The sequence below is a fragment of the Myodes glareolus genome, chromosome 8 (genome assembly GCF_982192425.1).
Source record: "Myodes glareolus chromosome 8, mMyoGla1.1, whole genome shotgun sequence".
Lineage (NCBI taxonomy): Eukaryota > Metazoa > Chordata > Mammalia > Rodentia > Cricetidae > Myodes > Myodes glareolus.
Genome location: NC_142033.1, coordinates 44,504,283 through 44,519,002, shown reverse-complemented (window position 1 = coordinate 44,519,002; position 14,720 = coordinate 44,504,283). Strand labels below are relative to the sequence as shown.

At 36.8% G+C, this 14,720-nt stretch overlaps 1 protein-coding gene and 1 long non-coding RNA gene across 4 annotated transcripts in view; one reads left to right on the top strand and one right to left on the bottom strand.

Moving 5' to 3' along the window:
- The first annotated feature begins 4,460 nt into the window (after positions 1 to 4,460).
- The window catches only part of Dthd1 (death domain containing 1), a 62,507-nt gene continuing 52,247 nt past the window's right edge, over positions 4,461 to 14,720 (top strand). The window contains exons 1-4 of one of the 2 annotated variants that reach the window (XM_087909031.1): positions 4,461 to 4,998; positions 6,702 to 7,314; positions 11,533 to 11,863; positions 14,267 to 14,446. In XM_087909031.1, coding sequence (XP_087765157.1) covers positions 4,728 to 4,998; positions 6,702 to 7,314; positions 11,533 to 11,863; positions 14,267 to 14,446 — 1,395 coding nt within the window. In that variant the 5' untranslated portion in view covers positions 4,461 to 4,727. Of the gene's footprint in view, positions 4,999 to 6,701; positions 7,315 to 11,532; positions 11,864 to 14,266; positions 14,447 to 14,720 lie in introns of those variants that run through there. The other variant, XM_087909030.1, reaches the window with a different exon arrangement.
- LOC148121163 (uncharacterized) overlaps positions 7,940 to 14,720 on the bottom strand; it is a 28,786-nt gene continuing 22,005 nt past the window's right edge. For both annotated transcript variants that reach the window (XR_015738574.1, XR_015738573.1), the window contains 2 exons: positions 10,468 to 10,531; positions 7,940 to 8,820 (listed from right to left, as the gene is read on the bottom strand). This is a non-coding gene — a long non-coding RNA (uncharacterized LOC148121163). The remainder of the gene's footprint in view (positions 8,821 to 10,467; positions 10,532 to 14,720) is intronic.

The window sequence follows — 14,720 nt, the reverse complement described above, 5'->3', positions numbered from 1 at the left end:
AAGCCAACTGTTAGCTGTGAAAGTCAGAGCAGCACCTAGCAAACCAGGCAATGCTAGACTAGTTTCAAGAAGTCAGAAGTTGCTTTTCTATTTGTGGTCTTCTTTCTAGAAGCCATCACATTGAAGAGTCCTTTTAAAAGCATGTTTATGTGTAGCACATGTGTGTTTACATGTGCATGAGCAGAAGTATATGTGTGTGTGTGTGTGTGTGTGTGAGTGTGTGTGTGTGTGCACGCATGTAGAGTCCCAAGACTGACCCCATGTGTCTTCAATGATTGCTCCCCATCACTTTCATTGAGACAGTATCTGTCAAATAAAACCATGATGAATGATGAAGACAGTCTTGATGGAGGAGGGTTATCTGTCTATTGTGTTATTATCGTTGGTCAATAAAGAGACTGCCTTGGCCCCTTGATAGGACAGAAAATTAGGTAGGCGGAGTAAACAAAACAAAATGCTGGGAAGAGGGCAATGAGGCAGAAGCCATGGAGCCAGCCACCAGGTCAGACATGCTAAATCTTTTCCGGTAAGCCACCACCTTGTGGTGCTACAGATTATTAGAAATGGGTTAATATCAAGATATGAGAGTTAGTCAGTAACTAACTCTCTAGAGATAATGGGCCAGGCAGTGCTTAAATGAATACAATTTGTGTGTTGTTATTTCTGGGACTAAGCTAGCTGTGCGGGAGCCGGGCAGGATGAAAAGCAGGCCTGCCCGCAGCTCCTCACTACACAGTCTGATTATTTAGATTGCTCCAGAGATCTTTGTCTTCATTTTTCAAATTCTAAATTCACAGGCATGATGACATACTCATCTAGTATTTATGTGGGTTCTGTCTATTCTAACTCTGGTTCTCATGCTTATATGGCAAGGACTTTAACTGCCCTGCCATTTTCCCATTTAAGAGTCTTTAGAGTCTTAAATATTAATTTTTGTGTTTTGGCACATTTATTTATAAAGTGAAAGCTTCTTTGAGTAATAAGCCCTTTTGCTGTCACATATACCTCCCTTTATATAATTCTCAGATAGACACTTCTTGGATTCTTCTCAGTAACAGACTTATAATATTTATTTTAAACAATGATAGATATTTTTATCACTTTTGCTTTGTAAATATTAGTCATATCAGTGCTACACAGTAGATTATAAGAGCACAACCTCCTCAAAAGTTAATTTTATCCTGGTTTTACCATTGTTTTATACTATATGTAAGCTTACCAATAATTACTCTGGAACACATTTATATTTGTTCTGTTTTACTTCCTAGAATTCATATTAATGGGACTACCTCCCTAAATCTTTAATTTCACTAACATCCTTTCCCCTACCTCTGAGTATCAATCTCTGATGCTTTTCTTTGATCTCTCTACAGGTCTTCTTAACTGTGTTTTTTTCATGGCCATATACTAGTTTCAATTTTTCCATTAATATTTTTAATTTCTGAGTTCTTTCTCAAGAGACAAATTTATCATTTTTGCAAAGAAAATCTTTTCTTGTCTGATGGGAGAAGGTGTACATTTTCTTAGAGTCTGATAAATTTAAGTACCTGGTATTTATAAAATTATAAATTTATAAAATTAAATACCTGGTTGGTAGTTTCTTCTCTTCACCTGTGTTGGCTCTATTTCTTTCAAATGCTTTATTTGGGTTTTACACTAGAGACTTTTGTAGGTGCCTAACCTCTTTGGCTATTTCCCCATATTTAAAGCTATTTCCCCCTCATTTAAAAGTGAGGCATGAAATGGACTGTTTGCAAGCTTGACATTCACAGGTAGGGCTTAAGACCAAGAGACTCATTGTTGGTTGGACAATCTTGTGCAGGCTGTGCAGATTCTGAAGGGCTTGGAGTTGGAGAGGGGCATTGAATGATCCAATCCCAGTTGTTTATCTCTTACAGTGCAGAGATGTTATGGCCAAGACTCTGCATTCTGTCTAGGAGGTTATAATCATCCATCTACGCTCTCAGTGGTGAGCAGAACAACAGAGCACATTCTCATTTTTTAATACTTCTTTAATTGCCAGTTCATTTTCTAATGAGAGAAAAAAAGAGGGTGTGGATCAGGATGGAGGAAGGAATCTTGGAGGAGTTGGAGGAGAGGAAACCGTAATCAGAATCTATTTTGTAAAAAAAGCATGCGTTTTCAATAAAGAAAGAACGAAAGAGAAAAAAGAGAGAAACAAGGGAAAGAAGGAAAGAAGGAAGGAAAGAAGGAAGAAAGAAAAGAAGGATGGAAGGAAGGAAAGAAGGAGAAAAAGCAAAGCCTTTAGGTTTTCACTTATCTCTGTGGTTGGCATGGGATCTCTCACCAAGCTGGTGCTAAAACAAGGTCTTCAGCTTTTCTGCTGATGTTCTTTATAGGAGGAATCACAAATTTCAGTGAGTAAGGAAAAAGCAGTGACCCGACTATGTGAAACATATGTCCTTTCCTAGAAATATGCCTTCTTCAAGTGGTCACAACAAAAACTACTTACTGTCTGAGGTCCATGCTTATGTTCAGGAGTCCTAAGCCTTTCTATGTGCTGGGACTTGGTGAGCATCTCTGGTGAATGCCAACCCATGTCTCACCTTTTATGTTCTTGAGTTTCAGTTCTCCTCTATTGTCACACAGTTTACTACTTTCAAATATCTTGGCCTTTGTTGATCTCTTTCTTCTATAATTCATTTTCTTTTTCTAGTGGAATTTATATATTATTTTTTCTCCTTTCTGGGGAATTCAAGAAAGAAGCAGAGTAAAACAAAAAAGAGGAGCATCAAATCTGTCTCTAAAACCAAAAGTGTTGACTTTGTTACTATTTGATTTGTTTACTTAGTTTATGTTATCTATTTATTTTAATATGCATAATAATGGGATTTATCGAGGCATCTTCATGTGTTTATAAACATATACCAGTACTCTTAGTTCTCACTCAAGTTCATTCCTCACCACCCTCCATCAAGTTCTTCTCTCCTCCATATTGTGATCTTTTGAAACATTTTAAAACTAAGAAGCACATTGACAACATTTACATTTAGTTTAGATTTAAAGTTCTTGTGCTGACATCTGAACTATGCATCACTAGCCATCAAGAAGACCATGTGTTAATTGGTTTCATGTTAGTGAAATACAGGATGCTTAGTCTCAATAAAGCCTCAGCAATGATGCCTCTAAAGAAGTGTGAAAAACATTCAGATAAACTTTTGCAGTTGATTTATTTGGGCGTCTCTACTGTAAATGTCAGGGTTTTTGTGGTCAGTGACATCAATTAATTGACACCAAAATGCACAAGCATGTAGATGCCAGCTCTTCTGTGTTCTTCTCCTTGTCCTTTGGAATTTATGAACCTTGGCAGTTTGTGCAGGCTACAGGTCTGAGCTTTCAATCCTCCTGCTTCATTCCCTGGGGCTGTTTTCCCCAGTGGTTCACATATTCTGAGTGATGCCCTAAGAAGTTCTACACTTGGGATGAAATGATGCTGCTGGTGGGGGGAAAGCATTCTAGCCCCCCATTGGAAAGATTTTATTTCCATCCAGGGCCCCTAGGGAACATGCGTTGTTTTCAAACTCACAGACCCTTCTCTCTTGGTTGTGTGTTCTCTTTCCTTAGAAAAGGGAGTGTTGGAGAAGAGGAAGCAGTTTGTTCTGCAGTACACCTCAGCCTCCCCTGTGTAATGCTTTGTATTGCAATGATCCCATGGGTAATGTGCCAACTGAACAGGCTCATGGTGAGAACATGCTACATCCGAAATTTAATTATAGTGGTAGTAAATACTCCTTGGCAGCTCAGAGGAAGCCAATCTTCAAGGATGCTTTCTTTTTGTAAAGAAGCCCTTGACACAATTAGAGAGAAATTATCAAAGGGAAGAGTGGAGACCAAGTTCCTATCGCAATCTTGATGTACACTTACCTATAAGAAAGTAGTAATTATACTTACTAAACCACGGTACTTAGGCTACTCTCCAGCAGAGGAAAGTTTTTTCTTTTAACTCTCGCTGTGATTGTTTGTGACTATGTCTCATTATGGAACTCTGATTGGTCTTGAACTTGAAGCACTCATCTTGCCCCTAACTCCAAAATGCTGTGATTAGAATCATAAGTCACTATGTTGGACCTCTTTTAACTCTTTATTTGAACTTTAAATATTTTATTTTTACATGTCTGCAAGTTTAAAAGACCCCACATGTAACTCCATCCAGTTCCAATAAATTCTAATTTTAAAGCCAGTCTTATGTATATAAATTTTATTTCTATATGCCTAAATCATTTTAAAGCAAGCATATTTTTAATTAAGAAATATTTATAAAGATATACACAGGAATTTTATTACCAGCATTACAATAAAAGAGAAAAGAAAAAAATAATAGTTTACTTTTATTGGTGAAGTAAATCTTCCACCTGGATGTATATTTTCTATTGCAAAAATGAAAGAGCATGTGGGGTTTCCATGGCATATTTAATTTGTAAATTTTACATGGACATATGATTATGCGAGCTAACTCTGTCCCAGTGATTAATCTATTGTGTACACAATCACACTTGGGCTCAGGAACGCCCCTCTTCTGGTCACCTAGGAACTTCTCATTCGTCAACAACAAGCTGAATAAATTCTTAGGTTGCAGAAGAATGTTTGGCTAGCTGACCTGGATCATCTCCGAGATTTTAGGAGAAATAACCGTTGCCAAGTTTGAATGTGCTAAACCTTTAGGTTTTCTTGGCAGGAGACAAATATATTATTTTGGGAGCTTAGAAATGGATACAGAAGACATGGGCTTAGGTAAATTAGGGCAAATATTGAAGCAGATTTGGAGACAAAACCAAATGTTAAAGCAGGCGCTCCTGGGTGATAATCTTTGTGAGGTGGCTGGTGGAGCCACTTGGGTAGCCACAGTGATCTTTTTGGGCCAAGGGCTCAATGAAGCCCTTCTTCAACTGTTGGAACACACAGCGGGGACCCTTCAGTCCACCTGCCAGCAGCTGTATATATTACTTGACAAGGATAATCAACATATCTGGAGACAAGGCAAGTAGTTTATTTTGTTTGCTTGGGTTTATACTTTCTTTTGAAATGTTCATTTGGTCAGTATTTAAGAGGAGCTATGTATAGAAATGCAATGAAGGCAGAATCTGTTTAGAAGAGACTGATGCTATTATAGAGAAAGTGGGGGAAGGCAATATTCCACAGGATTCAGATGCTCCTCCTGCGTGGGCACAGATGAAGTGTTTTCAGTTTTCTCCAGTAGCTGGGTCACATTTTAAGGAGGGGGAATTTAGACTCTGCTAGGAAATAGGGCTATTTAAACTGACACCTCAACACCGAGCTGGAGTCATGCAACTGGAAATTCAGGAGCTTTGTCTGTTATTTGCAAGACCCAAGCCTTAGAGGTAGAAAAGTTCAGGACTAATTAAAGCAGAAGAGGCAGTTTTTCTAAATTGGAATAACGTGTTCTAACTCCAGGGTCATTTGAGCCTAGTCCTATTAATTACAAAAACACTGGAAAGACTGGATGAGCTAGAAGAAACTGGATGCCTACACGCTGAAGGCTGGATGTAAATTCCTGGGAATATGACCAGGTGTGTGTGTGCTAAAAAGTAGAGTAAATATGGAGAAAGCAGCATGGGAAGAATATGATCGTAACAGTGATGTTTTCAGAATATCTAGGTGGCATTATGAAATCCAGCTCTCAGACATAAAGTGTCACAGTGAGCAGATAGTCCTCATCAGACAGGCATCCCAAGCAGACAACACAAAGGACAAATAGTAAAAGTGAATCTCAGAGAACCTGTCCCAAACCTGTGTGACCCCAGGATCAGCAGCAGGAGCTCAGGAAGTCTCTAGAAGGATTGAACACAGTCCTAGACAAGTTAAGGCAAGTAGTCAGCTACCAAAAGGGATGAGTTCAAAATAAACATGGGATCTCAGACGCAAGACAAAGACAAAGTTGTCAGAACTGCAGTGCAGAGGCAAGCCCAGGCTAGTGGAAGGTGGTTTGGTGACAGTGAGATGTGAGGACATGACATACAGACTGCCAGCTCCGAGACGAGAGGACGGAAAGGTTCAGCCAGAAAGAAGCTTGAGAAGCAAGCTGCAAAGATGGGAGCTGGGATGAACTCGGGATGGAGTGAGAAGTGGAATGACTCAGATATTGATGATGCCTCGGCTTAGAGCAAAGCAGTCTGTCTTATTTTGGTTGTCATTGATTCGCCGCTGCAGGATCCAGTCAGAGAATAATATGGTCAAAGTTACTCTTTGAATGAACAATTTGACATATTTTAAGAATCACATGCTCAGTAATGGGAGGATTGAATTTCGAGCCAAAATACAGCATCTGTGTCATCATAAAAAACATAGCTATTGCTTTTCTGTTGTTAACCTGTCTTGGAGTGTTCAGATAAATTTATGTTTAATATTTGAAATGGACAAATGATATTGTATATTATCTTCCAAGGCAAACAAACAACTGTCTAATATACCAAATCATTAAGGAGTTGTTTTTATCCTATTTGGGAGTATGCTCATTTTTCAATAAAATAATAAAGTTTAAAGCATACTCGTGGGTGAAAAGGGTCAGTTTCACATTTTGGCTACTATGTTTAAAGTAAAGCTTGCTTTCCTTGTAGTTACATAAGTGTTAAAAGCTGGCAAACTGTGCAAATATTTCCTTCGTCTATGTAGAAGTGCAATTTGACTTAGTTTTTACTTTTTCTTTGTGTGTACATGTGCAGAAATTATTGCTTTCATAGACTGCCTCATGAAAATGAATGAACATTTTGGGAACACTGCTATGCTTCTACGGAAAGAAGCAAAGGAGATGTGTAATTTATGCAGCATGCATGAGGACCGAACTCCACAGCAGACAATATCGGCCATTCAAGACACCAAAGCAACAGACATTGCTCCAAGAAGGGAACTAAATGTCATGGAAACAGCTACTGCTTCTCCTACAAATGCAGGGGAAAGTCATTACACAAACCAGGTCCAGTTAAAAGAAAATCAAACTCAGATATATTCTGAATTAGGGGAAAATGAAAACAATGCATCATTGAGTGGAAATGTAATAGGGCAAGAAGAGTCACAGAGCACAGTGTTCCCAGATAATGCAGAAAATGAAAATGAAAAACAAATAGAACACATGACCGCTGAGAACATAAATGGCAACAAGGGAGACATTCATGATGTAATCCAGACAACAGCAAGAGACACTCGAGAGAGCTCAGAAAGCCAAGGAGAAGAGATTACCACATCCCCAACAGCATGGGATGTCTCTAGTAAGGATGGGAAGAGTCTTCATAGTGAGTCAGAGAGTCTAAAACAGAAGAATAACATAATGGAAAAGGAGTAAGTAAAGGCACCATGAGAAATGGTTACATATGCCTATTTCTACCTTTATTTCTGTTGTTCCTAAATGCCTTAATCCTGCTGCTATGACGAACTATCACAGACTGGTTTGTTTTGAGTGAAAGAAGTTAATTTCTTGCAGTTCCAGAGGTAGGGAGACAAACAAGGCACAGGAGATTCAGTATCTAGTGACAACTCACTGATTCACGGGCAGTGCCTGCTTATTGTGTTCTCAAATGGTGTGAATCAGCTTCAAGGGACAAACCAGCTTCAAGGCCCTTTCTTTATTAATGACACTGATCCCATCCGTGAGAACTGTGCTATGACCTAATTAGGTCCCTCAAAGGCCCTGTGTCCTAACACAGTTCCCTGTGGGATAAAATCTCAACATATTAGATATGAGGGAATACGCAATGAAGTTTCATAATTTTGGGTCATGTCTCCAAAAGTTGCTGTAAACTAGTGATTCAGGTTGAAACCACCCCAAAGAAATTTATGCAGCTGCGATTGCTAATGTCACTCTGTTCTTCATCGTTTCAGGAAACATTCACAAATCAACTGGTGTTCTGGTGAAAAAATAATTAGTTATGATAGTAGTTCAAACAATTGTTCAGAACATGAACACTTTTCTAAACAAAATTCAATTTTAATAGAAGAAAGAGATTTCAGAATGTTAAAAAAATTAAAACACAATTTTCTAACATGATTATGTAACTAATAAATACATATGTCATAACTATAAAACACATATTATGGATATCTTCAAGATAATTGTCATCAGTCTTTAAACTCTGTCTTCAGAGCTCCAGGAGATTTGTGGGTAGGCTTTTCAGGATTCTTAAAGGCAAATGTGATGCTCATAACTATTTAGGTCAGAAAATTTTCAGAAGTCTTTCTTTTTCTTACTAAATTCTTTAAAAGCGCATGGAATAAAGAGGAGAAAAAGACTGATGTATTATATGAGCTATCTCCCCCTCCCAACTGTAAGGTAACAATAATTCTTGATTTGTATAAACTGATAATTTCTAATTATGTTTTCCCATATAAATACAAAATCTTCCTTAGCAATGTGTTATAGTGAGAAAATATTTAGGGAACAGGGAAAAATTTATTTTTATTTGCTGTCTCCTTATGAGTCGGTTTTTTGTCACTGGGCAACTTGTGTTTTCTTTTTCTTTCTTTTTACCTGTGTGTTTGTTTTTTGGTCTCAGTTTCTCATTTATAAGAGTACTTTCTCCTTCCGTGGAGCATTTGATAGCAAATGAGACAATCACAGAGGGGCCTAGCGTTGAGTCACTCAGTCATATTTCACACTAAGCTAAATGTTCGCGTATTATTTGACATAATGCCCAGCTACTTTCACAATCCTCTCCCTCCTCTTTTCTGTTCTCATCTGGATCCATAACATGCTGCTGATCCACTATATAGATGCACAGCGCCGTTCCCAGGAAAACATCACCATGTGTATGTTTTTTAGCAAGTACTTTGCTCACTGATCACGGGACGCTATAAAAAAAACAAAGAAAAAAGAAAGATAGTAGTGTATCCACAGCAAAAAGAATTTAATGAGTTCTATAAATAAATCTCTCAATGCATGCAGACCTCCGTGGTTTGCAAGAATTATTGCCCCTGACAAACAGCCTCTAAAATTGTCAATATGTGGTTACCCATTTCATTTGAGAAAAACATTGATGTTTCGTACCCTCCCTTGAGAAATGACTCAAAACAACAGCTAGTGAGTCACTGCCTGCACCACTCCCTCTAACACCTCCTTTAGGTGTTCCCTGGTTAGCGACTTCCTTTGTGGCATTGAACCAATTGTGCTTGGCTTGCATATTTGCGAAGATGATTCTTCATTGCAGTTCCCAGGCTACTAAGCCATCACACACCACACAAAGGTGTATGTGATAAACAAAACCTTGCTTGGGAACTTCTGTGGTTTTTCAACCTTTAGTTTTCCATAAGCCTCATCCTTCGGAGGTAGCTGTACTAATGTGTAAACAAAGGGAAACAGTAAACCAGTGAAATTTATTTAATAACAAAACAAGTCATATTTGATTAGGACTATGGAGAATGTATTTACTTACACATCTCCCTTACATTTTATCTGTTATTCGGGAACCACACCTCATAGAGGTTGGCTACATTGAGATTGTTTCTAGGATACAAGTGCATTCCTGAACTTATATGAAGCTGGTTCACTGAATCGTCTACTGAATAATGTTTTCTTCTCAATTATCATTATCTCTAACAAAAACATTAAGTAGATCAGCATGCTGGAGATCTTTTTCTAAGTTCAGAATTGTTTACATAAATAAACAACCTCTATGAGTTAAACGTTTTATTACATTTCTTTATGAAAATGTAAATTGTATTTAATAGTAAACTTTAAATTGTGCTAACAGTAAACAAAAAGCAGCTAAAACTTTATTAGTGTGTAACTGAAAAAAGAAACAATGCTGTGATGACAAAGATCCTGGCATTTATCTTCAACATTGCTTTTGTTCTCATTTTTTTCTCTAATGAGTAATAAATATCATCAAGAAGAGAGCTCCAAGTTCTCAAATCATTATTGAATATCCATTAGTATTAAAGAGGTTTAAATAATATATCTCATTCAAACTTCCCAAGATCATAGATTAGATATTAGTGTCAAGTTGTAATGGATAGAGCAATCAGTACTTAGGAAAGATTTGAGAAAGGCATGACAATACTTGAGAGCTTTTGCTTGCACACTAAAGATGCACAGAGTCAACTATTAGTTCTGAAACTGAACGTCTATGAGATTTGTAGCAAGTTAAAAAATTTCAGCTTCAATTTCCCTATCTGTAAAATAGTTAAGATAGTAGCACTTGATACAGAAGCTATACAAATTAGATAAAACTTTTTGGATCAAATATTATCAACAGAAAGCATTAAACTATTGACTATTCTGCGTGGTTCTGATATTTATAGGCAAACAAATAGGAAATGCCTGGTCTCAAATTTGAATTCAAATTTATAAGACTCTAAAAATCTTTGCAAAGATGATGTTGAGGAAAATAAAATAGTTACAATAAACTTTTCAAATAATAATCTGAGGATTAGAAATAATCTATTCCTATTTAATAAGACTAATGTATAAAAAATTAAATTTTATTTTATCTAGTGTACCTGAACAATTTCTGTACTTCATCTTCATTACTTCTTCTTGAGGTGGTTGGAGTCATACAGATCCCTGGTAAGCAGGAAGACAGGCAAATAAATAAAAGGTTTTAGGTAGATAAATGTACTTTAGACTTAAGCATTTATGATAGGCAACTTCCTCATTCTTCTTCCTCTCCAAGTCAAGGACTTGCTGACCTTTTTCTCTACAAAAGGAACTGTTCAGAATTTTCAAGTCTTCCAAGAGAGGTGGGGAGTCAGGGGTGAGCCTGTAAAAGAGAGCAGTTAGCTTTTCTTCTTTGTCTGGGTTATTCAGGGTCCTGCAATATCCCAAACCAGTCAGTTCTTAGGAAGAAAGGGAATCCACCCCACCCCTAATCGTATAGAGTCTGAATACACTCTGCACCATTTTTAATCCTCTCTCTGTGTGTCTTTATCTCTCTGTTTCTCCTTTTGTCTTTCTCTGTCTGACTGTCTTTATCTGTGTCTCTGTCTCTGTCTTTATTTTTGTGGGGTTTATGTGCATGCACATGTATGTGTAATTTTGCTTTAAGTAAAACTGGATGACTGCTGGGACTTCTCTCTTTTCTGTCTTTCACTTTCAAATCACCAGAAAAAGAATCCATTCTTGCAATATTAGAGGACGTACCCATAAAGACTCTCCTCACAGTTACATTCATTTCTTTAAAAACATTATCTATTTTTACTTTATTATATGATGAATAATAGTGAGGAATAAAGTAACAATACTGATAATAAAATTAGTCAAAAACAATCATAGTTTATCTTCTTAGCTAATATAGTTAATACAGTATTTCTTACAATGTGAGGGCGTAGTTCTTGATAATTCCTGTAGAATAATACATTTAACACAAAGTTTTCCTGCGAAGTGGATATCATTTTCACCCCATATTAGAGGAAATTGTGGTATTTGACTACAAAGATTTAAAAAAAGAATAGGAAAGCTAAAGTTCACATCAAGCAATGTGCCTCAAAAGTTGTGACCGTCTGCATTTACCTATAAAGTGCAAGAATAGAGTAGTTGAAAATGAAGCTCACTTTTTCTCCCTGCAGGTATCTTGACATGCTGAGTGATGGAGCTGACCCTCAAGTGTCTTGTTACATCACTGCCCCATTGCATGTCCTGCAGCAGGTGGACTGCCACATAGTTAACAGCCTGAGTTCCTTTATAGTGAGTGATAACGAAGAGTTGGTCAGCAACGTCATCATTGTTGAATGCTCAGATGAGGAAAAGAAAATTCCATTCCCAATATGTATTGCGATTCCATTCAAGGCGAACTACAAGGGCAATTACAGAGACATAATGGTGAAAATGTCGGACACAGCCTTTCAGTCAAGTTACCTGACTCCAAATTCACTGGAAGGAATGAGGGGTAGTTATAAGGTCAGTACGGCCTGAACGACAACTGCATTTGTTGTTTTCCTTTTCTTCTTATAATTCAAAATATTATGTTGTAGTGTAATAATAATTCTTCCATTGTATAAGTGTGGATACATTTGTATTAGAACATTCATGATTTTTCCCTAAATACCGTCTATGAAGTCCAAACAGTCGAAATTATAGTAATAGAGAATGGCCCTAGGACTCACTCAATAAACATTAATTTTGTCTCCTAGAAAGCAACCAGCATCATAGTTTAATTAATTAGCTTTATGGTTTATACTGACTTCATAAACATATCTAACGTATTTGACTACTGCCTATACGGAAACATTAGAATCTTAAGATGTTATTGTTTTAGTTTTAATTATTCACAGATTAGAAGAATATATATAAAATGGAAACACTGTGTATGTGCATGGTTTGATTAATTTATTAAATTTATAAAGGGATTAGTCTAAACATTGAAGAATCTATATTTGGTAGTTATTTGCGGGCAGTAAAGGAAGAAATCTGGTTTCCACATTTGGCTGCAGTGTGAACTTAGCTGGATCAAGACACCTCTCTGTGACACAATTTTTCTTATTTGAAAAATATTATAATAATGCTTGCCTGGTAATACGACAAAATTAAATAAAAAAACTGCTGAAGAAAATGGGGAAAGCCTTTATATAGTGAGTTGTTAATTCATTTTTACCATTTGAAATGGATTTTATTGTAATATTATTAAAGATATCTATGTTAAAAATTAAAATGTTGCTGAGACAGAACCCAGAATTGCTACATTTAGTATTAGAGAGTTGATGAGGACTCAAGTTAAGGGTTTTCTGTAGGCTACTGAATTTATTTTTAACTAACTAAGGTGTTTATCTTTTTCCATGCAAATAATACATTCTGTCCTTACGGTTTGTTTACAAATCAAATCTAGGTTATATAGTTAGATAAGAAAGCTATGTCTGTTCTCATTATTCATATTCATCTTATTAGATTTAGACTAGCCTCCTATTAATATAGAAGTCTGATTAGCATTGCTCTAGAGTAGGCTTCTTAATCTTGGCGAGTCTATGTGTCTTTTATAACAAGTACTTTAGAAACGGCTCACAGTACAAGAGCCTTTCCCAGATGGGCTCAAACGATGTTTTGTAAATGAATAATCAAGACACAAGAAAAATTAAGAGGATCATTGTCTACAAAAAAACTGTACTTTTCTTTACATAGTAATCTAATGAGAGTTACTGCTAATTTTAGCTCAGGAACATTTGAATTCTGGACTCCTTCCAAAGTTTTATGTGGGTCCTATGACATTTAAACGCTCTAATTCCCAAAAGCCTTTTTAGTTTCCCCAGCATCTGCCAAATGTTGCCTCAGTGCTCAGCAACCACCACTTGTTCCCAGGAGACCTTTTCTTCTCACTACTTTCCCTCTGGCCACTGAAGACAGATCATTGTGCTCAGAATTTTCCCAACCGTGAGATTGGGAAATGTTTCCCTTAGTCAGCTTTCAAATGATAGATTATTTTCCATTGTGAAGAACCCTGAAATGTTTGTGTGTGTGCATACGCTCTTATCCACTCATGCTGGGTGGAGACAAGCTGGTATTGTGAGAAGCATGAAGAGAGTAAATTGCTTCTTAGTTTGCCTCCTTGTTTAAAGCATTGGTCATTATATATACAGATCATTATAAACATAGATCATTTTCTTTCTTTAATGGACTCAGTTTCATTTTGCATGATAAAAACTGAATGCATGGTTGGATATACGATTATTTATTTGAATATAGATGCACAAGAAAGGAGTAGTGTGATACTCTGTAGTTATCTGTTTCAACTGCAGAAGAAACAGAGACAATAACTTTATTATGGCATCTGAAGATGCTGTGATCTGTCAGGAGGAAGAATTTTTCCAACAACACATTTGCTGCAATGTTAGAATAAAATGCTCAAGTGGTAAAATCTTTTCCTTAGAATTCTGTAAAATACCATAGGAAGTTCTAGACAAGATCTACAAATAAAATTCCTTCTGTCAAAAAAGAAAGAAAAGAAAAGAAAAGAAAATCATCCTAGCCAAAATGGCTAGGATTCCAGAAGTAACTAAAACTTATGAAGCTGTTATGACTACTTATTATACATGTGTAATATTTAACTTGTTACAAAATAAATTCATTTCTTTCTCATTTCTCCGTGGAAAAGACCAAACTCAAGAAAGTCTTAACATATACTTATATTTTGCCTCAGGGGAGGGCCATCCACACTCAGTGAATGAGATTCCTTCACACCATGGGGGAGTTTATGGGTAGCATATACATATTTTGGTTGTTTTGACAGCCAACAGAATATGTGTTATATATGTATTTCCCGAAAATAATGCTCACTGCTTACTTGAGTAAAGTGTTTTTTACTCCATATAGGGAACTTGTGCTGCCGTGAACATTTACAAGTTGGGTATGTTTTCAGTAGTGTCGTGTTTAAAGAAACAGTCTTTCACGGTAACAAAAAAAGGGCTCACTCTGAAGTCAACTGTGGATGCCCGAGTATCCTTCAGTTATCCTGCAGGAGTTTTCAGCTCACCGGTGCTCATACAACTAAAGGTAAAAAGTAAAAAGGGAAATTATATCCTGTCTAGTGGGTCAAGCATGGTCCTAAGGATGCAGAGAATGCAGGCCATTCTCCTATAGACATAAAACTCATCTTCTCCTGTACTTGGGCTCATCTATGATGAGTTGAGTGACACAGTCACATGTTTAGCACATCTGAAAGTACATCTCTGCTTCTCTTTGCAAGGCTTTTCTGAATAGTTTTATGCATTACTAGTTGTGTTAGCAAACACTTGATGAATACCTATAAAACAACTACTGACAAATT